The sequence below is a fragment of the Musa acuminata genome, chromosome BXJ2-11 (genome assembly GCF_036884655.1).
Source record: "Musa acuminata AAA Group cultivar baxijiao chromosome BXJ2-11, Cavendish_Baxijiao_AAA, whole genome shotgun sequence".
NCBI lineage: Eukaryota > Viridiplantae > Streptophyta > Magnoliopsida > Zingiberales > Musaceae > Musa > Musa acuminata.
Genome location: NC_088348.1, coordinates 29,949,636 through 29,976,505, shown reverse-complemented (window position 1 = coordinate 29,976,505; position 26,870 = coordinate 29,949,636). Strand labels below are relative to the sequence as shown.

General features: G+C 41.2%; 3 protein-coding genes across 9 annotated transcripts; all 3 read left to right on the top strand.

Moving 5' to 3' along the window:
- Window positions 1-763: 763 nt before the first annotated feature.
- LOC135626726 (U-box domain-containing protein 35-like) lies at window positions 764-10,142 on the top strand. 7 transcript variants are annotated; one of them, XM_065132286.1, is made up of 11 exons: window positions 773-909; window positions 1,002-1,077; window positions 2,018-2,256; window positions 4,090-4,208; window positions 4,287-4,408; window positions 6,003-6,226; window positions 7,703-7,989; window positions 8,131-8,232; window positions 8,320-8,658; window positions 8,734-9,483; window positions 9,615-10,142. In XM_065132286.1, the coding sequence occupies exons 3-11, from the start codon at window positions 2,022-2,024 to the stop codon at window positions 9,795-9,797; spliced, it is 2,361 nt and encodes a 786-aa protein (XP_064988358.1). In that variant the 5' UTR covers window positions 773-909; window positions 1,002-1,077; window positions 2,018-2,021; the 3' UTR covers window positions 9,798-10,142. The 7 variants fall into 7 exon arrangements, with proteins under 7 accessions (XP_064988357.1, XP_064988358.1, XP_064988355.1 ...); XM_065132283.1 differs by having other exon boundaries at window positions 774-909; window positions 1,002-1,137; XM_065132285.1 differs by lacking the exon at window positions 1,002-1,077 and having other exon boundaries at window positions 764-909.
- A 2,482-nt stretch (window positions 10,143-12,624) lies between these two features.
- Window positions 12,625-14,141, top strand: LOC135626729 (homeobox-leucine zipper protein HAT4-like). Its single transcript, XM_065132290.1, has 4 exons — window positions 12,625-13,043; window positions 13,111-13,370; window positions 13,456-13,535; window positions 13,644-14,141. Exons 1-4 carry the CDS (start codon window positions 12,890-12,892, stop codon window positions 13,993-13,995), a joined length of 846 nt encoding a protein of 281 aa, XP_064988362.1. The 5' UTR covers window positions 12,625-12,889; the 3' UTR covers window positions 13,996-14,141.
- A 5,948-nt stretch (window positions 14,142-20,089) lies between these two features.
- LOC135626728 (uncharacterized) lies at window positions 20,090-22,129 on the top strand. The gene has a single exon (XM_065132289.1). The coding sequence runs from the start codon at window positions 20,558-20,560 to the stop codon at window positions 21,953-21,955; it is 1,398 nt and encodes a 465-aa protein (XP_064988361.1). The 5' UTR covers window positions 20,090-20,557; the 3' UTR covers window positions 21,956-22,129.
- The last annotated feature ends 4,741 nt before the right edge of the window (window positions 22,130-26,870 follow it).

Sequence of the window (26,870 nt, the reverse complement as noted above, 5' to 3'; positions counted from 1 at the left end):
ACTTCTCCAGGAATCAAACGCAAGAAGCGTGGGGTCATATGAACTTCAGATTCCCAAGAGGACATCCCCTTCGAGGTTGTTTCGTCTTCAAATTTTGCAGCTACTTTCGTCCCTGCATAGTCATCGACTTTTCAACGTTCTCTCCCTCTCTCTCTCTCTCTCTCTCTCTCTCTCTCTCTCTCTCTCTCTCTCTAATATAAAAAGCCTGCATCTTCATCTTCTTTCTATCGGAGCCAATCATCGAGAAGAGGTAGTCAACGGCGACCCACAAGATAAAAGCTTGCGACTTCTAGATCCGATATAACAGCACATGACAGGAAACTTTTGGGTTACTTCAAGTTGACCTTCCAGTCAACCCCCTGTGCTGCCTTCCCAAACTTTTGCCTTTGCATGGTGAACATCCAATCGATGCAGTTCTTTCTATCAGACGCTCTTACGTATTATGTATCTATGAATACATCTCGTGTTAGCTAAATCTTCTAACTGGGAATTGACAGTGTTTAGAGATTCATAGAATTTGACTGTGAAGATAAGTTCTTAGGGGGGTTTCTACACCATCACAAGGCTTGGGTAGGAATTTATGGGCATCATTCATTCAAGAAATTTTGTGAACGAAAGACTCGTTCCCGTGACATGATCTTTTATTTCTATCCATCTATTTTACTCTACGATAAAGGAAACTGTGATTTAATGTTGTCAAGGTTGACCATGTAAAGCGAAATGGGGGTATTGTGGTCTCGCCCAGTGGCTATTTGATGTGTGTGAGCCTACCATATGGTTCACATCACGCGAAGCCTTTGTCTTTGGTGCATATATGCAAAACTTAGAAGCCATTTACTGAGAAAGAAAAAGTTGGAATTTTGCTCCACCAATCATGAGTTCATCACGAACAACTGTGGGAGAGATTTAGTAAGTTTCCCGATTAATTTATTTACTTTTTGTCTTTTGCCATTTCTGAGTCTTCGGGGCATTAAAGTCGCCAGTATGGCACGGTTTGGTAGCGGTCGCGTCCTCTGCTTGGATGAGGCGATTCTTCCACTTTCGAAAGGAGATTTTGATGTTTAATATCGCTTAAAGGTGCGATTTTGATGGCCTTTTTGGTTGGTCTCTTCCGACGGTGTGAAGCGGCGTAAAAAGGTATCCGGGAGGAACTTTGTGCTTTCTGTTGGAATCTTTGCTCGCCGGTTTCTTCGTGTGATTTGGAGTTCTTCGCTGTCGTTTTACTTCTTTTTCTGCTGTCCTATGTTGGGTTTGTGTCGACATGTGCTTTGTAGGATGAAAGATGTTTTTTGCCCCTTCATCTTGGTCTGCGTTCGTCGTTAGATGCCTTTTGCTTCTCTTTCTCTTCATCTTGAGTCGATTTAATATTCGAAGATCAATTTGGCATAAGTAAAACACGTTTCTTGGAGTGACTTGGTTGTGCTGTGTTTGTGGTTTTCTTATATTGTTTACTTGGGTTTTCATTCTCTCATTTTCTCTCAATTTTTTGGGATTCTTTTTTATTTATTTACAGAAAAAGGGTTTCATATCTTCTGTTTTTGGCTGTTGTTGAGAAGGGGTTTTTCGATTGTTTTCTTCCGATTAGACTGTTAGTTCGATAAGAGAAAAGGGAGGAGTGTCTCTTCACCCAAAATGTACATCCACTTCTTGGGAGGAGATGATTGAGTTCTGAGAGAGGTCTGTTTACTCCTTTTCTTTCTATAATTTAGGGGAAATTTTCTATCATCCATTTCTTCTATCTTCTTCCCAGTTTTGTCCAAGCTGTGCCTTGTGACCTTCTGTTTAAGATTATTGGTCCATTGTGCTATGGGTTGACAAAACTCTTTCCATTTCAAGTTTAGAACCTGTTTGTAGTACATAAATTTAGATGAGTTTTTTAATGTTTTGAATGCCTTCAATACTGTCTACAGTATCTTACTATCTTCTAGCTTGAAATAATTTCATGTGGTAAACATTAACTGCATGATAGCTGATACTTCTTTGTCTTTACCTTTCTTAACTCTTTTTGCAAGTAAAGAAAGATGTGTAATAATCAGATTGTGGAAAAGGAAGAAGGCAAAGATTTCAGTATTGGAGAGATGGAAGAAGGTAACAGATTGGTACATGATTCACTTTCTACGGTTGCACTTGCCATAGATGGGACAAAAAAAAGCAAGTATGTGATCCAGTGGGCTCTGAATAAATTCAGAGATGAGGGTAGAGTTATGTTTAAACTCCTACATGTTCGGCCAAGGATTAAGATGATTCCAACACCAAGTAAGTCATGACAGCAGATCTAACTCTTGTAGTGGCCATGCCATCTATGTCAAGGAATTCTCTTTTTTTTTCTTTTTCCAATTACTTTGTTAGAACAATGTGCATTATTTGTAAAAAGAATAAACAAGTAACACCAGAATCCTTGAGACACGGCCAAAGATAAAATCTGTGCTCCTAATCCTCATTTTCCAAGCTTGACTATCACACAAAAATTGTTAACAATAGACATGCAGTTGTGTGCATAAAGTAAAGCCATGCTCCTAATCCACAATTCGCAAGCTTGAGTAGGCACATCTTTGAACCTAGAAAAATGAAACTTCTTACATTCCCATAATCAAGCTTGCTAGTTGTGGATGTGTACACATCCTTCAGGAGGATGTCTGTTGATTAATAGACACATCAACCTGAATTATTTGATATTGCAGAGAACCTATGAAGCTATGCCACTTTCTAGCACACAACATTGTTTCTGGGCAGCTCTGTGTTGATTGACATGAAGAATCCCTGAAGTATTTGAGATTTATCAGTTTAGTTCTCTTGTAATATCATAATAAATTCAGGTGAACCAAGTGACAAACAAACTTATTTCTTAGAGAGAGAAAGACAATGACACTTGTCCTTTAAAATGTTTGAAATTACAAATTATGATCTTTCAGTATGACAATTCTTGTATTGTTCATTGTAATAGATCCGGATGCCTATGAAATTTGATTGATGCATATAGAGGTCAGGGAAGTTCTCAGTCTGATTACCAGCACATTCTTGTATAATCCAGTGAAACTTGCTTTCTAGTATGTTGGTTCCATTTTTTATACTTAGGACCAGCTACTTATAATTTATTGACTTGTTTCATCCTGTAAAGTATAATGACATCTTGGTCCTGTTCCTCTTATTTGTTATGTTCCCTTCTCATCTCTGGAAACCGTGAGTTGCTTTCTTCAAATTTGCTAAAGGTAGCAGGCCGTAATAGCTGAATCTGTTCAGCTCCAGATATTGCAACTGTTGCTCCATGTATTTTCGCTGGATGCATATCTTCTTGAAGAGCATGTCTGCTTTCCCTCTCTAGTTCATTTTTAGTGAGAAAGTGCCATGCAGTTTTGTTTGGACAAGGAGTATAGTTTGATTTGGATTTTAAGTGAGCCCATCTGTTAAGAAGGGTCAATTCGAATTGTTAATGGAAATGCAACAATTTTTCTGGAAAGAGAGAAAAACAGTGAAAGAAAAATTAGAGTGGAGGAAATTCGTTTTGTGTAACTTTATTTTACGCGGATGCTTTGTATCATTCTTGCCCCTGGTCAAGTATTCCACTTATGGATATTTGTTTCAGTATCTTTATCCACACCTGTGTCTTCTTTGATCTGTCTTGTCCTTCTTTTCTGCATTTTGGCTTTCAGATATATCCATCCAATAGTTAGGTTCAATTAGTGGGATTCTAGTGGGATTTGCAATTTAATTTAATGAATTTTAATATTTTTCAAATGAGATGACAAATTTTCTTTTCTTTTAAGAATACACCACAACAGGACATTTGTACTCTTTGAAAAAAGAAAAAACAACAAACTCACCAAAGTAATTACTAAAACTAAGGATGAAAATTCAGAGGAAACATCTTAAAATAATTACCTTGATCCAGAACCATACTTAGCTGAAACCTAATCTTAAATTCAGTCCTACATTAAGCATTTTCTTAAACAATTTGATCTTTTTCTTACAAGTTTTCTGTTGCCGCAGACATTGGAATTTTCGTGATTTTTTAGCTTAAACATTATTTGGAATCCCTGATAATCGCTCATTTGATATGTCGTTCTACTTATAACATGTCTATTATTTTAGTGGGGAATCTCCCTGTTAATCAAGTGCGAGAAGATGTTGCCTCTGCATATAGGAAGGAACAAGGATGGAGAACCCAAACAATGCTTCGTCCCTACAAGGACATGTGTTCACAAAACCAGGTCCAACTTGTTCCATTACCTTATTTTCTTAAATTAAGAAAAAGATTTGATTAAGGTATATTTGGACAATATATGCAGATCGAAACCAAAGTTGTGGTACTTGAGGCAGATGATGTAGCTGAAGCGATAGCAAAAGAGGTCACAGAAAATTCTATCAGCAAGCTTGTGATAGGTGCTTCTTCCAGAAATGCATTAATGAGGTACTATAACTCCCAGTTTTCACCAATTAGTTAGGAAAAGAGATTTGTTGACACTTTCATAACGCATTGCTCTAAGAAATCAAGCAGAAATGTATTGAAGAAAATTCAGAATTGGCTTCTTTTTTTTTTTTTTGAGGGGCCTCTTCTAGACATCACCTTACTTTTTTGGATGCCACACCCATGAGCTGGGTTTCAACTTAGTCCGGTTTGGGATTGATATAATGGGTAATGCAGTTCCATGGGATTAATTTGATAGAACACAACTTCAATGAAAATAAAAGGCAGATTGATATAATGGGTAATGGATTTCTGCAAGGGTAATTTGATAGAACCACAGTTTTAATGAAATTAAAAGGCAAGTAGACGTAGGATAAAAAGAGTAAGAAGTGAAAGTGACGAGATGAGTTGGTGGTGAAAGGAAATTTTGTTTTGATCAGTATACTTCTGTTTAACCTCTAGACTTTATAGTGAAGGCTCATGTATCAATTATGCCTTTCTAACAGAAAACAAATGCAGCAAGACTCTCCCAATTAGAGAACCTGGAATTTGCAAAAAGACCACGTACTTTACATAAGTTGAGTTATAGTGGATATCGCCCAACATAGCTAAAACCGAACCCTGGACGAATATATTACCAAATCTTGCAATTTGAAACTTTCTTACATGTAGAAGTTTTTGAATTGGCTTGCAATATGTGCTCTGACAAATTGTTATTTAATTTTTTAAGTGTCCTAAACTACAAAGACAAGATCAAAGCTTACATGAAATTAGTGTCACATGCAACTGCTAGTTTTAAGATGCTAATTTATGCCTGTAGCAAATTTGGTTCTAAAATCAAGATCTGTGGCTCTTTTATTACATGATGCAATTGGGACCTTTTGCTAATTATCTAAATATACATTTTTAAATAAATACCAAATGCTTGGATTCTAATGTAATGGAATATCTTATAGGAAATCACTGGGCTTGTCTACCTGTTATGTTTTTCTCTAGGATATCTATGATTTTTTTCTTGTATATATTGTGTCATTCAGCCTTTACAGAAGTGTAATTTAATAAACTTTGTAGTTTTGTACAGGGTACACTAATCCCACTAAAAGTATTAAAAGCTAAGCAAGTCTTTACCGAGCACTGCGGTATTAATCTTGATAATTTTTTCGTGGCTTTCCTTTCCGTCCAAAATTAACCTTCCTATGAGTTTTCACATTCAAGAAGCTTCGTTCATCCATATGTCGAGTTAAGGTTGCACAGACTGGTCTGTACAGAGTACAGACCCTGAACTTTTCAGGAGCTTTACAAATTGAGATACCTTTTAATCACCAGATTATGGAATTTTGGTTATTGGTGAAAATATCATATTTTTGTTCTTTGTATATTGTCATTTTTTTTCTCTTGTAGTTTTTGGTAAACTTCTGTACATGCTATCTTTCATAGTTTTTAGTAAACTGTTCGATCTTTTTCTCTCTTTGGTCCCCATTATCATTGCATGAATGCACAAACACTTGATGTCCATATTTATTTTTTCTGATCTAGTAAGAATCTTTTGATGTTTATTTCATTAAAGCCACAAAGTTTATGATGCATATTGCTGTAGGAAGTTTAAGGGAAGCAACTTGCCAACCAGAATTGCCGAATGTAAGCCAAGCTTTTGCACAGTTTATGTTGTCTCAAAGGGTAAACTGTCATCTATTTGTGCATCGGTATCTGAGATGGATGAGACTGCATCCACATCAATAACAGATGATAGTGCTAAAGAAGAAAATGATTCCAGTGGACTTTCTAGCAGTTTTTCAAGCAATTCTAGAAATCCTATATCAGGTAATGAACTGTCTCCTCTGCACCATATGCAATTAACTTGAGCAGTATTCTAAATGACAGACATAGAACTGAATCACTGATTGACAAAGAAAAAAGTGGCTAAATACTTAAGAAGTAGAAGTAGAGAAACTTCAGATCATTTGCATCCAAAAACTCCAAAAAGATGGTAGATATTGCAATGAGTATCCTGTTGCTTAATCCCTTGTCATCGACTCTTAGGACGTGTCACTGAGGTCAGTCTGTTTTCTTCTGCTGCTGAAGATGTTGGAGTGAAGAGACATGGATCTATTACCCATATCTTGGTTATGAAATTTTCCAGATATAGGCTTGTACTATATGTTCTTCTCAATTGTCACTAGGCATACAATTTACACTCAATATAAATAATTATGTGAACTTTCGGGACTACCAAAGATGAGTTCTATTAGCACTTAGTCTAAATAATTATGTGAAGTTTTGGGACTGTCAAAGATGAGTTCCATAAGAGCCTTTGTTATGGAGTGGCCTGAAAAAACATCCTCCTAACTGGACTCATGCTACGATTGGCCACTTCCCCTCATGACCGGCCACACGGGAGGGTTCCACAGCCCAACATAAGGGCTTTACAGTTGGCAGGTCACTACCTTTAACTGGGCCAATCATGGGGACCCAAGGAATCCCTCAGATGGTCGTCTACGGTCTAACATAAATTTCTTTGAAAAGGACATGTGATCAGGGCCTTTTTGGTCATTACCTAGTTTAGTGGCCAAAGGAGACCTATTTTGAGTTTAATCAGTGTCCCAAGTATGAGTAAGGGTATAATCTATGATAAACAAGTTATTTTACTATTAAGATTCCATATTTAAGAGTTCTAGATGCCTCTGAAGTGACAAGATCAACTCTCCTTTCCCCCCAACCCCTCCATATATATAGATCATGAAAGCCATTGGGGGGTGTTTTTGACTTATTATCCTACCAAGCCTTTATAAGAGTTTTAGCTTAGGTTAATTATTCCCACTCATTCACTTGGAGGCACTAATTTCCCAAGAAGAAGAAGAGACCATAACCTTACAGCTTTCCAATTGTTCATTATATAACTAAAGATTAATTTTCAAGTTCCCATTTTAGATATTGTTCACACCAAATGTAAATGATGTTGTCGCATCAAATTTTTAGTTGCAGATTCAGGGTGTTTATGGCTGTGATCAATTTAAATGTAAAAGAGATAGCTACTACACACTTTCTTTAATGGAGGAATTCTTAGGGATTTCAATTTTTTTTTCCAAACAGAAGAGCCAAAACTCACCTCCATTTATACATGCTAGATAAAATTTGTAGGGAAAACAAAATGCAGTGTAATTCTGCTGGCCAACAGATCATTGCTGTGCAGAGTCAAACATAATCTTCTGCTCATGATGATTGTGGCACTGGCATATGTTTTCTTGAGATTTTTTTACTACTCTTACAATTAGTTTTTATTTTGTGCATAATTGATAGGCTCGGGTGCAGAAGTAAAGTCCTCCTTTCGGCTCACTTGTCTGCCACAACTTCAGCAGGAAGCCTTTATCAGTAAAGATTATGGTAGATCCAATTCAGTTGATACTCTTCTAACTGGAAACATGTCTCTGCTTGAAGATTCTAGAATTTCTAGTTCTTATGTATCAGAGAGTCAATACAGTAACAGTATAGCTAGTCTGAGAAGCTATCAAACGGTTAAGTCATGGAATTTTACTACGAGTTCGACATCCCATAGTTCAAAAGAATATTCACCATCAGGAAATGAGGTAACTAAATTTGCTTTCCAAAGCCTAGTGCACACAATTCTACCAACTGCAGTGTCCTACATCTAAAATGAAGTTTTCAGGTCACAAGAAATTTTTGTATATGTTGACTAGTTTGTTTACTCTCAATCCTCTACCATGCAGGGAGACATAGATCTTGAGCTCGAGAAGCTGAGAACACAACTCAGGCATCCTATGGGGATGTTTAAATTTGCTCCAAATGAGTTGCATTCTGCTTCCCAACAGGTAGAGCTTTTTCTTTTATTACACAAAAATTCTAAATAGATAATTGAAATTTGTTTGCGTTAATTTGTGAAATTTTCGGTTGGCCAGCTGCATGACATACATGAGCACGACAGTGAGGAAATATTTAAACTCCAAGAAACAAGGTCTAGATTAGAGATGACCGGTAAGATCGCTCAACTAGAAAATGAAAGACATGAAGACAGTGAGAAGCAAACTCCTGAAAGGGAGCTTGCATGTAGTAGTGAGCCTTATATGAAGTACAATTGGGAAGAGATAGTTGATGCTACCTTATCATTCTCTGATGCTCTCAAGATTGGAGTTGGAGCAAATGGAACTGTTTACAAGGGAATTTTCCATCATACAGTTGCTGCAGTGAAAGTATTGCACTCCAGTGAGGGTTCTAACACCAGGCAGTTCAATCAAGAGGTAGTATATATTTTTCCTTAGTTTCCTTAGTTTCCTTAGTTTCCTCCGATCTAATGCGTATATCCAACATTCCAGCTTGAGGTTCTTAGTAGAGTTTGTCATCCACACGTGCTCCTGCTGCTTGGTGCATGCCCTGACAAGGGCTGCATTGTTTATGAATATATGGAAAATGGTAGCCTGGAGGACAGATTACAGTGCAAAAATGATACACTCCCACTTCCATGGTTTCATCGCTTTCGTATAGCATGGGAAGTTGCGTCTGCTCTTATCTTTCTACATAACTCGAGACCAGAACCTATCATACACCGGGATCTTAAACCTGCCAACATTTTGCTTGACAATAACTTTGTGAGCAAGATTGGTGATGCTGGACTTTCCACTTTAATTCCTACATCCAATATGCCTTTGTCTACAATGTACAAGGACACTGCGCCTGTTGGTACATTTTTCTACATGGATCCCGAGTACCAGAGAACTGGTTTGGTGTCAGCCAAGTCTGATACCTATGCACTAGGAATGGTGATCTTAGAGTTGCTGACTGCAAAATCACCAATGGGACTTGCTTTTGCCATCGAAACTGCATTGGAAACGGACTGTTTGATGGATATTTTGGATTCTAAGGCTGGACGGTGGCCTGAAGCAGGGGCGAAAGAACTTGCTAATCTCGGACTAAGGTGTTTAGAGATGAGGCGCAAGGATAGGCCTGAATTGAAGGATCAGGTTCTTCCAGTGTTAGAGAGGTTAAAAGATACAATGGCACAGGCTCATGTTTCACTACGTGACCCCTCTGTTCCTCCAAAGCATTTCATCTGTCCAATACAGAAGGTATTCGTTCACCCTGTTAACTTACTACAAACATGTGATACCACTTAAAATCTAATTTCGTTGCACTTCTCATTTGAATTGGATATGCTTTACAAGTATGTGCTAAAAGCACATCCCTGAATATTTTGCAGACTGTGATGGATGATCCCTGCATCGCTGCTGATGGTTACACATATGATCGGTATGCAATCGGGGCATGGCTCAGCTGGAACGAAAATTCACCGATGACAAATTTACCATTGCCCAATAAAGAGCTCATACCGGACAATTCTCTTCTATCTGCAATCATTGATTGGAAGGCTAGAACTCAATGACACCATGACGATCCATCCATCTTGGAAAGCCATGTTGCTCTTTCGCCCTACATATCCACGTCAATTAAGTCAAAGAATGTTTTGGTACTGCTGCTATGACAGTAGTGCAGAGTCTCTGTAAATATAAAAATGCCCAGAAAAACAAGTTTAGAGCAGAAGATGACATTGTAGAGAAATGTGTAGAGTAGTATGTATGTTTTGTGTTGTTATATGAAACGAATCAGCCATGAGATTTTTTTTTTTCCTCACTAGCAGTCCAAAATTGAATAGTATGATCGGAAAACAAGATTTTCCTGAATGTATTCTCATCAATTTTTGTGAATCAAGTCATTTGAATTCTTCTAATTTGCTAGTGTTTGTATGAATGAATGCTTGTTGACTTTGCCATCAATGACACTGCTGGTTAAGATAACTAGCTCTTCTTCGCACACCATATGATATGTGAGCATTTTGATGCCAGACTTTTACATCAAATAACAGCTAAGTTACAGTTTCATAATCTCTGTTTATTCCAACTTTTTCTGCATGTACTACTCTCTTCAGAGCTTTGCTGGCTGTGGGAGAGAGAGAGAGAGAGAGAGAGAGAGAGAGAGAGGTGACAAGCCAGAGACCAGTTTGGCCGAAGGAACTCCATCAATCACATGCCTGCCACAATGGCCATCAGGTCAACTGGAGACACACAAGGTAATCCAAAGGTTGTTCTCCTCCAAAGCTGCGACAGACAAACTTCCGACACCCTATCTATCATTTGAGAGGGAATAATTCCCTCGGCAACTTGGAAAAGATGTGACAGCATCAGAACTACATCTCAGGCTCCCATTTGATTGTAATGGTGCTAAGAGCATCAGATTTCTTGCTTCATCATTGTTTCCATCTGTACAACTGCAGGAAAGAAGAGCACTGAAATGATTTGGCTTGTAAAGAACTGAACACCATCCGGAAGTCACAGTTTTGCGAGTGGAAGTCACATCAAGTAGTGAGGGGGATTCGACATCACAAATATGCATCCAATCACCAAGAAAAAAAGGAAGTCTTGGAAAGAAAAAAAATACATATACTTTTTCAGAAAGGCAATGATAATGTAAGCAGAAAAGAAAATTGATTGTGGGATTCCCATGGACTTATGTTGCTGTATGCATGCTGTATGTCCTTTAGGGAAGACTCCACTGGACCATCATCAGTATGAACCTCTGATGGATCTATCATTATTAGATCATGGTGATCACCAGATTTCAGGGTTCCTGTCCTCAAAAGCTGTGCTCCATTATGGCCTCTTACATGAAATGTGTGTCACTTCACCCTCACTCCATCTTGAAACTTCAACTATGGGAATGTGAGATGCATGCAAACATCATTCAGTCACCAGAAGATTGTAAGAACTTAATCTGCAACTTAGTTCATCACTATGAATCTTTAAGCTGTCATGTGATTCATCCTCAGAAAGTGAGATCTAGCAAAGGCAGCCTCACATGTGGGTCTCTACAACATTATTATTACTATAAGAAGCACTTGACAAGGGACAGAATGGCCGAGGTTTGAATAATGGCCACAGACGTGGGATCTCATCCATGGGAATTGGAACCCATGGCCATGCAACTATGAACAGTGAGAGCGTACACAGCTTGGAGGAGACACAGTGGCCCACCTCACCACTACCGATGTCCTCGTTCCATGTTACATGCCATGCTGCGATGGTTCATCATGATGTTGGGTTTTGGTAGAGGGCAAGGCAGTCGTACACTCTCGATTGCACCCTAAGATTAGGTGGTCGGCCGACTGTAGCCGCCACGGCAGTCTCGCGGATCTAAGATGCGTCGATCGAGCCGCTGCACGCCTCGCAAAGCACGATGGACGTAGATCGCTCGCCGGTCGAGAGATCTCCGAGGCAGTCGTGACTCCAGTCGTGAGCCGTCGTGGATTGCGACGTCGGCCACGATCAAGGGAGACAGAGAGGGGCCGATGACACGTGACGGCCACGTGTGAGGATGTCGGAGCCACTCCTCCATCTCTGTCGTACCGGCTCACATGCACGCATATGATTGGGGTGAGACACGTGGGGGCAGGCAACGAGCACTCGTGCGTGCGGGCGCGACATCGCTGCCGGGTTTGGATCCACATGACATGCCCATTTCAATAATGGTGCCATGGTGGGGCCCAAACCAGAAAAATGATTTGTATTAGTTTAACATCGATTGAAGAATGAAGAAGAATTAAAATCTTATAAACACCAAAGACGACAACTGAAACCTTATCTCAATGCAATGATTTATCGTAATTAAAAGAAGATTATCATGATTAAAGGAATTATTATTCGTTGATAAAATTGGATAAAGATCTCAATAGTCAGCACTGTTCCTAAGGATCCCATTTCCTATTGGCATCAACAGGCTGTAAGAACTGTGGCACTCGAAGGCGACGCATAGCAATCATGAGGTGCTGCAGGAGACCTCTTATTTTGCTTCTACTTGTTTGGAGATTCGTGTGTGTTCATCTCAACGTAGATGGTAAGATCATATACAGCACAAATATATACGGGATTATAGAAGGGTTGTATCCATGCCAGACTCGATGATTCTGATCCCAAAAATGGTTGGCAATGGGATCAAAGTTCTCTCTCCGTCCCTTCGGCTGACAACACAAGGTAGGGTTATGGGTCAGCAGGTCATGTCAAAGCTGCAGTGCTGACCCCACACCTCTCCTGTGTCAGCGAGTGCCTCAGACTGACTTGGTCTCGGATTTGCTTCAAGATGGAATCATAAGATCATGTAGACAGCACACACAAATCGAATGACGAATGAGATAATTGAGACGCTAATGACTACTGAAGCACTTGCACGGTCACACATGCACCAGTCATGATTGAGTTGGAAGCAACAGGAATACACCAACTATTTAGTAGACCATCCGCCTACCAGTGATACCCAGATTCCGAGTCTCTGCCGTGGATCCCTCGTCCATCACCAGCTCTAGAGAGAGAGAGAGAGAGAGAGAGAGAGAGAGAGAGAGAGAACAAGGAGATACAAGTGAAGAAAGGATTAAAGGCATTACGAGAAAAGAGAGAAAGAAAGGGGAGATTAGAGAGTGGTGTGCTAATGGAAAAGGAATACCTGGGCCTCAGCCTCAGTCTCAGCTTCTCCAGCAATGGCTTCCCTGGTCTCCTGCATTCCTCTTCCGCTTCCCAACCATCGTCTTCCTCCTGTCAGCAGAAGCCGGCTCAATGGCGTCATCTCCTCCACGACCGTTCGGGTAAACGACATCGATATGTATATCCTTCTTTCGACTGGTCTTGAGATCGTATAATGTATGCATGCAGAGAGCAGACCGATCTTGGACGTGAATCAAGCGCCCTCGGCAGCAGCAGGGAGGAACAGCGAGGAGGACGGAGGGGTGTCGTCTCCCAACAGCAGGGCCTCGAGTGCCACCGCGAAGAGGTCAACGGAGCGCGAAGCAGGCTCCAGGGGCGTCAGCGACGAGGAGGATGACGGCGATGGCTGCCGTAAGAAGCTTCGACTCTCCAAGGACCAATCCGCCATCCTCGAAGAGAGCTTCAAAGAACACAGCACCCTCAACCCTGTGAGCCATCTTAGTCTCGCACCAGTAGGGTTTTCTTTGAGAATGCCTACAAGGATTTATGTGTTTTGTCTCTGGCAATTAACAGAAGCAGAAGCTTGCGTTGGCTAAGCAACTGAATCTGAGGCCACGGCAAGTGGAAGTGTGGTTCCAAAACAGGAGGGCGAGGTGCTTAGACCAGACACTTTTATCCTACTTGGAAGATTCATATCCAGTCGAATCATCCGATGCTACCAAGTGTTGTTGTTGTTGTTGTTGTTGTTGTTGATCATCCAGGACGAAGTTGAAGCAGACGGAGGTCGACTGCGAGCTCCTCAGAAGGTGCTGCCAAGACCTCACGGAAGAGAACAGAAGGCTGCAGAAAGAAGTCCTGGAGCTGAGAGCTCTGAAGCTTTCGCCGCAGCTCTACATGCACATGACGCCTCCCACTACACTCACCCTGTGCCCCTCCTGCGAGCGAGCCTGCGGCTCCACCTCCGCCGCCTTAGCTGCTGCATCATCATCATCGAGGAACCAACCGCCGGCGGAGTACCACCAATTCCTCCACCAGCAGCGACCTGTTGCAGCTCCGTGGGCGCCGATTCAGCTCCGTCCATCGTTCCTTGACGCTCCTCCACAGCGCTCTTGACTCCCATAGTTCGATGTAACGCTGTTATCTGATACCGATACTGGGCGGACGCAGTGAATGCTGTTGTTGTCAGCATATGGTGGTGGTGAGGATGATGATGGGAATCGCAGGTGGGTGATGGGAATCCCATCAGCTTTTCTTTTTGATGGGCATTCTACAACTCCCTACTCTCTCTCTGTGTCTTTATTTTCTTATCAAGATTAATTAATCCAAAGCAACCAAAAAAACAAAAACAAAAAAAGGCTTGTATTATAATTGGTAGTGGTGAGGTGGTGGGAGTGTCTCAGTCAAAAGACTCAAAACTCTCGTGTAAATCTCAAGTTCTTTCTTTAATGACCACCCCCAGCTTTTGTCATGCAAAGGGGATCTCTTTTTCTCTTGTACTTCAGATACTAATGTCTGACACATCAGACTGAGATGTCTCATCTCCTCAGTTTGAAGCTATAATATGAACTAACATACTTGTGTATCACCTAAGAACTCATTTCAGTAATACCATTTTCCTTAATTTTTTTAGCACAAATCCCCGTTCTGATTATATTGGTCGATAGAACTTGGCAATCAATAAGCACTGCTTGCAGAAAGTAGTCCTAATGAATATGTCTTAGTTTAACCTACCAAATAAGTAAACAGAATACTGAAAAAGTAAGAGATATGTCTCGATTTTTAGGCAGAACATACAAGAACATGCACAACCAAAACAAGAAAAGACAACTAGCTTGAAGCAGTAGATCAGAAAAAACATTGTCACCCATGATGCCACACAGTTCTCTCAAAGCAAGGTATGCTAGATCTAGTGCCTTTTCTCTAGAGGTCACCCGAGCCACCTTAGCTGTGCTAGTTTCAAGACCATTAGTTCAATTAAGATCCTTCTCCTTACAATTTAATCTGATCAGGTGTTCATATGTTGGCTTCACCATCAGTGTCATCACCCACTTCAGTGTTGCACAAAGGGTTTCCATGGCCAGAAGAAGATTGCAATAGTCTCTTAAGCAACGGGCATCTTTTCCAAGCTGAGGTTGCTTGCCTTATTGCAGAGGCCATTTCACAAGTTCAATAAGTGCAACTTCTTTGTTGGCAACTGCATTATGATGGGTGATCGGGTCCACCCTGGACCATAGGACATTACTTCCAGCTTGTCAAAAACTAAGATGGATTGAGACTCAACCTCTATTTTCATCTTGATCGATAATACTATCAAATTGACTATCAACATGAAGATATCATGAAAACATGCCAAGTTGACTGGAAACCAATTTATGAGACCAAGCTTTTCTCATCTTACTCATTTGCGGTAATCACAAGTTGCTGACTAAAATGAAGCTTACATGGTGTTCAAGGCATCAGCTAGTGAACCATGTATAGATCCCAACCCTGGTTTCTCTGTCAGCTTTTCATGATCTTGATGCTCTGGTCACACCTAGGTCAATCTCCAGTTGCTAGGCCTCTATACAAGTACCATATATATGAAACATAAATCATATTTGATTTTCTTATTGTGGGTCTTTGAAATGACTCAATTGGATGACTTTTGAGTTGAGTCAAATTCCTGAATATTGTTGATTAGAGTGACCAAATATTATAATTTTCAATAGAAACAAGACTAAAAAAAGTGATGCTACTACTGCACAAAATCCATTGCTTTTTCTCCTCCCCTCATCACTCAAATTAATCAATAATCCATCATTATATGTACCTAAACAAATATGTTCGATTTGCTAACATATTAACCAAAGGTAGTTCTAATTTCTGAAAACTGGGGACTACCATAACAGTATGCATTGAAGTTCACTGATCCAGGTTCAGGCTAACTAAGTCCAATAGAACAAGTGAAGCAAAAAAGGTTCCTTGTAATCAAGGATTAAAGTTCCCAATTAATGCTTTTAGTAATAAAAAAAATAATAGAAGAGTGAATATTTTAATGGTATTACCACTATATATAAGAAGCACAGCTCTACAAATCAATCAGATGTAGGCCGTATTCCTCTAATTTTTTGGTGTTGTCCTAATCTGTTTTCAATATGAACCAAGGGAATCATGAAAAGGCTTTAGTCTTATTGACCCATCCCCTACTTTTTCTTCCACATGGATCTCTAAATCCACTCCCACCAACAATGCAGAATGGGAAGTGGAGGAATGCTCAATCTGGATTACCCAATTCCAATCCTGTTCCTGATCCCAACTTCTCATAATTGTATCCTTATATTATAGTACAATTAATTAATCTAAGGAATATTTCCATAAATTATAGTGCCCTTTTGCACATATCATTGTGCCATGGTTACTATCTTGGCTACAGTAACCTGAAGATATCATGCATTCATACTTTAAGAATATAAGGCCATCTGTTGATAAATATAAGATGCATGCCTTCATGAAAATCAAAGCAGTAATGGAAACTTGAACTTATAGCTCATGCTTTACACGATACCATTGTTCATAAATCACAACTACCTCAGACTTGACTGAAAACTTCTCCAATCACTGATCTGTATGGGTTTCGGGCTTGATGATCCATTGAGCTGTCACCTCTCAGATGAAAATTTTTGACAGAGTTATGTTTTTCTATAATAAACATAATTTAGAAAAAAAAAAAAAAGTAATCTACTCTTACTGTGAATTTAGAGTGCCTAAAACAAGAAACTAAAACAAAGAGTTCTCAAGCGACAATTGTTTGGAAGTTCTCACACGAGAAGCAGGGACAAATCGCGGCAGAACGCTTACTGTCATTTCTCCCTTTCTTCCACCTTGATCTCTCAACCGACAGTACCCTTCATAGGCACTGCAGAAGAGGTTGATTTTGTAGTAGTTGCTACTTCGTCTTTGGATGTAGAGGACGAAGATGAATCTGTGGGTTTGTGATGATTCTCTATTGCAGAATTCTGCAGTAGGCTGAAAGAAGATCCTTGCTTGCTGGTCTCGGCTACTGCTGGAGAAAGGTCGTCTAGGATTTCTTCCTCTTCTCCTCTTCTTCTTATGTTGCTGCTCTCAGCTAGGAAGTTATCCTAGGCAAACTGGAACTTACAGGTTAAAGGAAGACAAGGTTGCGACAGTTTGGGAAGAAGAACCAGCAGTAGTTCCTTCTCTTCTCTTATTCTTGGCTGGAGAACTTCCTTAGGGCCGGCTGGTCTTTGATTTGGGATTATTGAAGGGTGCTGCACCCCTTTGATTTTGATAGGGTTGAGGGTGCCCAAACCCTAATTTGATTCTAATCACTTCATCACAAATTTCTCTCTTAAATCAATTTAACTTATTCAGAGCTCCATATCAGATATGTAATGCCTACTGCATTCCCATATATATGTGGACATATTGTAATTCTGCCAACACTAGAGCAAGATCATCATACAAGAATCATATTTCTTGGGTCAGAACCAAATTTAAAATAATTTGTTTGAGCCTGGGTCTCTCATAACTCGATTGTAGTTCTGTGAGGTCAATATTTTATAAGCATCATAATCCATTTCCATCCCTATTATAGTTCTTGCATAACTTGATTGTAGTTTGATGAAGTCCATATTTTACAAAAATCATCATCCATTTTCATCCCTACTTTAAAAGGATCCCAACTGCAATATCTATAAGTACTTGATCACCCTTATAACCATACAGTTATAAACACAGTTTATGAAAGTCCAGACAGATATTATATTCTGACATAAAACATTTATGGGTAACTCTTCAATGAACCATCCCCAGTATGTAACACCAACATAGGTTACACATTTCTCAAACTAAGCCCCAGGATTGCTACTAGACATAACATGCATCATGAAGCAATTGCAACCACTGACTCTTTCTCAGAAAACTATGAGCAAACTGTTATTTCTACTTAGAAAGTTGATACCATGAGGATCTAAACTATGTCAAGATTAATCTAATGAAAAATATGACTTGACAATTTCTTAAAAAATTAACATGTTTCAAATAAATGTGTTGTCTCCAGCAATATACGAACAGAACCAAAGACACAAAAATAATTTTGGCAATAGTTTTAGCTAAATAATACTAATAAAAAAATTCTTACTTCAGCACCAGAAAGAGGAAAAAAATGCTCTAAACTGTAGGTCATGTCGTCATGATAATTAAGCCAGTTCGGTAATATCAAGGATTGCTGTGGTTAGGATAAAAAAAACAAAACAACAGAAATTCAAAACACCTACTATCACAATCTTCCAAAAATGCATTGGTTGAAATTGTCATGCAGACATGCACCAAAGGCTTCATACTGCAAAAATGTAAAATAGCAATTATCTCAATACAATAAGAAAAGGAGCCTGGTAGATTAGATCATTCTCTTATTCTATAAAGCTACAGCCTCACTTGACCTAAATTCAACCTGTTAAAATAAGTAGATCCTCTATCTAGCCACAATTTGTTATTAGATTACTCTGAACATCTACAATTACACAATGCAATTATATCAAGCGAGAGCATTGCATATGTTTCTTCAAACAGGACTTGTAATTTTCATTTACCCCACTAATCACAGTATTCTAAACAATCTAAATACCAAAATAAGAGAAAATTCAAGCTATTTCAGAACATCTAAAAAGGCGTATAACAAAATTAGAGAACGTAGCACAGGTATAATAAGAATCGGAGAAGAACAGATAGATAGATGTATCTTACTTCATGAGCAAGTGGTAGTACTATCTGAAGAAGAGAACATAACAATCCACATCCTTTATGGCCACGATCGCCCGATGCACCACAATCAAATTCGCCGACTACAGACCACAAAGCCAGCAACATTAGTCATTAGAAACCTCCGCCTAAAAGTTACTTCTCTAATTGGAAGAAATGGAGAGGAGACATTCGATCCCCACCAACCTTGCACCTCCCATCTCGGTCCTCAAGGAAGGGACCTCCAAGCCGTCTTCATCCCTCCATCGGTTTTGATCTGCCTTCAGGGTTTCATAGATTCATCCAGGATCGGGGTTAGGGTTTCGATCTCGCGGTACGTCTGCTCGACTCTGGTGATGGTAGCTCTCGAGATGCTCGTCCTCAAAAGCCGCCCGCCTCCCGACTCTCCTCCGCCACCAATGTTGGAGATGTCCGAAAAGACTGATCGACCACCGAGATATGACGGTGGCGCCATCGGGTCACGAACAGGTCCGACTCCGATACCGTTACTGGTCGGTTCGGGTTGTCGGATCAAAATCCCAACCCATTACCGACCCGCCAAAAGCAGCTATCCAACCCGACAAGTTATAGGATTCGAATGAGGTCTCGATCATCCAAGTCATCAAATTCTTCGGAGCACCGATAAGAATCGTGGAATCATAATACTTGGAAGCATCACCGCGCTTATAAAGAACGCGATTAAGCATTTAGCCTGAGATAAGCGATCGCTGTCATGCTTTCTCTGGACACTGCTGCGGCGATGCCTTGTCATCTCCGACGAGGCTTTCCTTGCCCACTCTCTAAACAATGCATCAGCTAAAGCACGCTGCTGCTGCACATGGATTCTCACTAACTGCTGCACTTTCTTCAGCTGAAAAAAGCGATTCACCCTCTTCTTCTTTGTTTGATGGAGATTATCCATCCACTTAAGTACGTACGATTCCGTGTAGATTAAGCTTGGAATCAAGCACGGTGGCAGAGCACAGCACTGTTCTCTGTATCATCATGTATGGGAGTGTTGCAGTGGAGAGGAAGGTTTTGGTGCAGTGAAGAAGATATGAGGGTGGCGTGGGTCAAACGCCATTAATCCCACGCCACGATCTGGCTTCCTTTCCTGGTGGCCAGGAAAGAAGAACTGGTTCGATCCAACGCCACCCACGGCAGTAAAAAGGGAACAGAAATCATCTCAGGGGAGAAAAGAGAGCATCAGGGCAGATCATTCTATTCCATGTTGCACAACTTTAGACGTAGGTTGCTCCATGGACCGACCATCTGATGTGCTCAGAGCCCTTAAAAGCTCGGTAGCCGCCAAAGAAGAAAGAAGGGAAAGCTGGAATGCGTTCCTGCTGCAAAAGAGAGGAGGGCGGGCATAAGTCCAAACTGCACCCACCAGAACGAGTGGGAATAATCCAAGCGACTCCTCTCCATTCCCACTGAGAAGGTAATGAATGAAGAAGAAGGAAGGTGGGACAGGAGGAGGTATCAACGCTACCACCTTAATTCCTAGATTTCCAAGCCATAAAGCTAGCGTGCGCACCGCAAAAGAAGAATCCAAACCGCATCTTATCGTCTTCCATCAGCCTTGCCTTTACCATTTTGGAATTTACCCTTCTCCATCCGTTGTTCTCTCAAATTCTCTAAGCATTCGTTCAGCTCCATGCAGGAGAGCAGTGGGTGAGGGAAGAGGAGGGCGGCTGAGGTCATTACGGTACTTCCAATGAAGCCGCGGCCAACGCTTTTTAAACATGGCGGCCTCCTTCAGCCCTCCCACCAAAGCTTCTGCTTTCCTCTCCTTCGCTTAGCCTTTCCTTGCTCGCTAAGTCTTCCTCTTCGCTTCTCTCCTTACTAGATTCTCTCTCTCCCCACCACGAGAAAGTTTGAGAGAAGAGGAAAAGGAAGAAGAGCACATTAAGGGAGGGCTTCTTTGTCGGCACCGATGGCTGAGCCAAGCTCCCTCCTCCACCCAACCAAGCTTCCAACTCCGAGGCAGAGGACTCCGTCCCCGAATGCTCCGCAAGGCTCGTCCAAGTTCTTGTCCAGTCTGCTCTACAAGCTCGCCTTCTTCGTCGTGTTCCTCGCCCTCCTCCCTCTTTCCCCCTTCCAAGCGCCCGAGTTCGTGGGTGAAACCATCTCCACCGGACTCTGGGAGCTTCTCCGCCTCCTCCTCGTCGGGATCGCCATCTCGTACGGCTTGTTCGGTCGGCGGAACGCGGACCATGACATGGAGAAGGAACCGCCGCAGAAGGCTGGTAGCAGCACCCAGTCTTTTGTGTCGCAGATTCTCCATGTTCCGTCGGTCTTCGATGATGATGAGGCCGATAGCCCGCTCGGAGGTCTCGACGAGAGCAAGGTCCAAACATGGAGTTCTCAGTACTATAGGAATGAGCCAGTGGTTGTGGTTGCTAACGGAGGCACGAGGGGCAGCCACGCCGCTAACAAGCCTCTGTTGTTGCCCGTCCGGAGCCTGAAATCACAGAGACAGCTCTCTGGTTCCAGAGACGAAGTCGATGGAGTGGAGTCAAGAAATGGATCCGAGGAATCAGTCGTCCGTCCTTCTCCAATTCCATGGAGATCACGTTCGGCAAGGATGGAGCTGAAGGACGACGCTGGACCAGCCACTCCTGCCTTCGAGGTCGACAAGGGTCTTTCAAGGACTTCATCCTTCCGTTTGCCGGCTTCTCGCGGATCCCCCACCAGGCCTTCGCCTTCTCCCAAGAGGCATTCGCCTTTTTCATCTCTTTCACCGGAGACCAGGGTCAAGAGCGGCGAGGACATGGTGAAGAAGAAGAGCAACTACAAGCCAGCTCCGCCCCCCGCACCGCCACCGCCACCTCCGTTCGCATATGTTGGTCATGGATCCACATCCACGTCCGAGAGAAAGATCACAGCACGAAGCTTCAAAGATGAGCTGAAGGATTTGAGCAGGAGAGGGAGCGAGGGGTGGCAGAGAAACAATGGCGCTGCAGTCGTTGATCACTCCTTCGAGGGTCCTCCCATGGGGAGATCAATTCGAACATCAAGAGACATGGATAACGCAACAACTCGGCGGCCTCCACCAGTCCCAAAATATCCGATCGAGAAGAGGAACGAATTCATGGAAAAGGTTTTCGTTTCATCGGATGATGGTTCTGACAGCGATGATGAAGAAGAAGCTGCAGAGCCCTCAGCTACGGCTGTGCCCGACTCTGCACCAGAAGCAGGAATAAATCGGAATGAGGTAGACAAGAAGGCTGAGGAGTTCATTGCCAAGTTCAGAGAACAGATTAGGCTTCAGAGGATCGAATCCATCAAGAAATCCACGGGGCAGCGCAGTAATAGGAAGACAAAGCCATAGAGATTCAAGACAAATGGTGTAGCATGTGATGCGCATCATTTATCCTTCATTGTGCTTTCTCTTCCTCTTCTTTCTTTCTTTGATGCAGCGATGCAGTTATCAGACATCTTTCACCAAACAAGGTTGTCAAACATGTATCCTGTTGAATGAAAGATTCAACAATTTGGTTGTTCATCTTCTTCATCCTCCATCGAAGCCATTCTTCTGCCTAAGCACCAACTCAGATTAAGCGCAGGTGAAACTTGATCTTTCTTGCTCAAAAGAGAGTGACAATCACACCTTTTCTTCATTTATAAAGCCAAATATATTCATTCAGTAATCAGATTGCTATTAACAATTGGGAAAGAGAGAATTATGTCAAACTCAAAAGACTAATAAAATCCTCCAGAAACCCAAAAAAAAACAAAGAACAGTATTGAGCTTAACCATTTCCATGGATCTGTCACAAAAGAACAGTATATGATCATTGCTAACCAGCAGAAAAGCCTAAACCTCTGAAACTGAGGAATCTATGCATTGCATTGATCTGAAAGAGTACTTGTTGCAGCAATCAACTGTAAGCAAATCTGATCACAGATGTCTTCAACACATTAAAGTCTGTCTTTGCTGAAATCCATCCTTGGGAATGGCTTCCATGGAACCAATGTTATGTCAAGCTGATACTTCAGAGCCTTTTTCTGACTCCAATCTCATCCATGAGTGTACACATTTGATGGTTTGATCTTGGGAATCATATGAAAACATATAGAAGGATAGGTAAAGAAAGGGTCTCTCTCATCTTGCTCATGGCATGTCCTTCTAGCTTTGTTTTGAGATCAATCACCTCTGATTTCATGGTTTCACCTTCTCTACACTTGATCTGCATTTGTGTTTGTGACTCCCTGGATTTAGTCCTACATCAAACATGGGAGATCAACTAAGTTAGCATGTATGACATGTGTCTACTATTATTGAAATATATTGAGTTAGTTCACAAGTCAACTATACATTTACCAGAGGAAGAAAATCCTAAGAGCTCTTAAAATATTTTTTTTATAAAAAATAATCAACCATACCTAATTAAAGTTAGAAATTTTTTTGATTAGTTTTGATCGAGTGTAACTTAAGTATATTAGTTTAATTTTATAATTATTTGAGTGATCGTGTGTAATCGGGTCAACTTTCACTAAATCGACCTAAACATTCATAGAGTTCTTAGATGATTAATATCATTTTTATTTTTTTAACAATTTATGATAATTAATTATTAAATTTTGACTTTTTAAATTGATACTGTGATCAAGTATAACTCTATCAACTTCAACCATGCTAACTCAAACTTAAATAAAACTACTAGTATATGATTCTAAAATGATTAATATTATTTTTTATTTTTTAAAAATTTTATGATAATTAATTATCAAAAGGAATTTTTTTTTTGAATATATTATATGATCAAGTGTAACTTGATCAATTTTCACTAAGTTAAGTCAAACTTTTACCAAATTATTTGATCATAAATATAAGATGATTAGTATTATTATTTTTTTTTATAAGATTTTATGATAATTACTTATTAAATTAATTTTTTTTAATACGTTCTGGATCTCAGGTGTAACTTATTCAATTTTCACTAAATCAACTAAAATATTTATAAGATCATTAGCATAAGATAATTAATATTTTTTATATTTAAAAGATATTATAATAATAAATTATTTAATTTTTTAATTTTTTAAATTGATACTTTAATTAAGTATAACTTAGTTCAATTTTCGAGTATTACCTGAGTAACTTCCACTAAACCAAATCAAAATTTAATAGAAATAGAATCACTACAACATGACATGATTTTAAATTGATTAGCATCATCTTTTATTTTAAAAAATTTATGATAATTAATTATCAAAATTAAGAAAATTTTAATAGTATCTGATAGGGGTAAAAACAGATCTGACGTGACACGCCGGATTTGACATAACACATCATGACATCAGCCATCCATGGGCGACACAGTTCCCCAAGGGACGAACATTAACACCCCCATTATGTGCACCCTCGCTGACCGTACCCAAACGACCTCATCGTCTGACCCCCACGACCGGTCAAGACAGGAGAAGGCGTCAGCCGAGGAACCTGGCACTAGTGCTGACTTGATGTGCGCCAACGTCACCAGCCCTCAGCCAACGAACTGCAGCGTTTGACTCCAGGTGCCCGACCAAGGCAAAGGAGCACGTCGACCGAGGCGTGCCCATGCCCTGCGATAGCCAGGTTTGTCACGCAACCCCTGCGCCCTGCAAGCTGCCACATCAGGTAACATCAAATTCGTCTACAAAATACCCCGGAGTTCCAGACGAAGAGGTTGTTAGGATCGAGAGCACTAAGAGGGGGGGGGGGGTGAATTAGTGCAGCGGAAATCTTACAGCGATTTTAAAAACGAAAGCTGCGTTCGTCCGATAAAAAACGATTTCGATATAAAAGCAGAATCACAGTGCAGTTTGCGTCTAAGCGCAGTTTGCGTCTAAACACAGTTTGCGTCTAAGCGCAGTTTGCGTCTAAACTCAGTTTTACGTCCAAACGCAGTTTTACGTCTAAACGTAGTTTTACGTCTAAACGCAGTTTTGCGTCTAAACGCAGTTTTGAACCTTGAAAAGCGTTTTACGTAGAAAGCAATTTGCAGTTATAAATGGAATCCGAATGTAAGCGTAAACTGCAGTGTGAAGATCGTACGAAAACACGATTTACGTTTGAATGCAGATTCTGAAAGATCAGAGCTTAGAAACTCGTTCGTAAAGGCGCAGAGGGCAGTAGCTGTTAGGAGGTTTGCAGTAATGATAAAGTGCTCAAGGTAAAAGCAAACCAGAGATTTAGAGTGGTTCGGTCAGTCTTGACCTACTCCACTTTTGGCTTCCTCCTCCGACGAGGTCACCGACGTCAACTAGCTGCCTTCCTTCAATGGGCGAAGGCTAACTGCCCTTTTACAGTTTCTCTCCTTTTGACAGGCTCAGGAGACAACCCTTACAGATCCTTTCTCTCCTCTCTTTACAACTCAAGACTTGAAGAACAGAAGGAGGAGAACTTTAGGACTTTACACAAATTTGAGCTCTTAGAATCACTGAAAAGATCAAGAATTCGGTGTGGATCTGTATCTTTTCAGTGTTGAATGGGTGGGGTATTTATAGGCCCCAACCCAATTCAAATTTGGAGCTCAAAATGATCAAATCCCGGAATTTCGGGATCAGGCGGTTGCACCTCTTGACTGGAGAGGTGGCACCGCCTGGCAGAGCTCGAAGACTGAGCTCAGGCGATTGTACCTCTCTGCCAGAGCTCGAAGACTGAGCTCGATGGTTGCACCGCCTGGCAGAGCTCGAAGACTGAGCTCGGTGGTTGCACCGCCTGGCAGAGCTCGAAGTCTGAGCTCGGTGGTTGCATCTCCTGTCCAGAGAGGTTGCTCCTCTCTGCCAAAGCTCGAGGACCGAGCTCGGTGGTTGCACCTCTTGGCAGAGCTCGAAACTTGAGCTCTGGCGGTGCTACCTCTTGACAGAGGAGGTTGCACCGCCCAGTCTCGCTTGGAGACTGAGCCCTGGGCGGTTGCACCTCTTGGCTGGGGCGGTTGCACCGCCCACAGCACCTTGGGTCCGAATGGGTTGAACCATTCGACCCAATTTGAGTTCTTCAGGGGCCCAATTGCCCTAGGATTAAGCTAATGGGATCACCTCCCATTCCTAACTTAATCAACATGCTAACTACGATTAAATCTAAGACAATTTCTGCAGCTTTGCTTCGGTACGTCAATCGCTTCTTCCGGCGAGTTTCCGGCGAACTTCCGTCGATCATCCGATAAACCCTCGGTGATCCTTCTGCGGACATCCGGCATACTCCTGGACTTTGCGACGATCCACTTGGTGAGTTCCGACGAGCTTCGCTTGGCAAGCTTCTGGACTTCTCGGATCTGTTCTCGCTGAACCTCCGACGACCGTCCGAACTTCCGTCGAACTCTCGAACTCCCAACGTGATCATGATCTTGACTCTGGCGCAACACCTGCTGCTTGTCTTACTCTCATCGTAGTTAATCCTGCACACCAAAACTTCGATCGAGACAATTAATCCTAAGCAATTTAACCAAGTTGTCCGGCATGTCATTGGTCCCTCGACGCTTCGTCCGATTCTTCGGCGCATCGTCCTCTCCTGCAGCATATTGCCCAATCGGCCAGTTGACTCCGCAACTCCGATATCCTTGGCACAATACCCGCTCTTCTTGGCCCGATGCCCGAGTCCACGACCCGAAGCCTTCTGTCGATACGTCGACCGATCCACCGGCCCGACGTCCAATCTTCTGACATGTTCCTCCGGCACAACATGATGTTCCTGCTTTAATTGTCTCATCCTGATCGAAGCATCCTGCGTCACTCCAAACGCAGATTAAATCATAAACATATATCAAGTAGTTTCATCATCAAAATACGAGATTCAACAATCTCCCCCTTTTTGATGATGACAACCACTTGATGACGGAGTTAAACTTAACTCCCGGAGTTTAAACAAACTCCCCCTATCAATATGCCATATTGATAGAACCTTGAATTCAAACTGAATTCAAGTCATTGCAATATTCATCATGAATACTTGCAACACGTCAACATGAACATATGCATAAACTTATGCATCACATGTCATGTCATCAACATACTTTCATCAACACATACTTCTCCCCCTTTGTCATCAACAAAAAGGAGAAGTATCAATATCAATCGTTTGTGATATTGATTCAACTCATTGCATGAAAAACATAGTATCAAGTTTTATCATCATGCAATCTTGGAGCTAGAAGATTTAGCAAGTGTTACATCATGCTTAGAACATTCATGCTATCAAGTTTTAGATATGCAAGTTTTATAGCATATAAGATAGCACTTTTGGTAATGTTCACGATAGC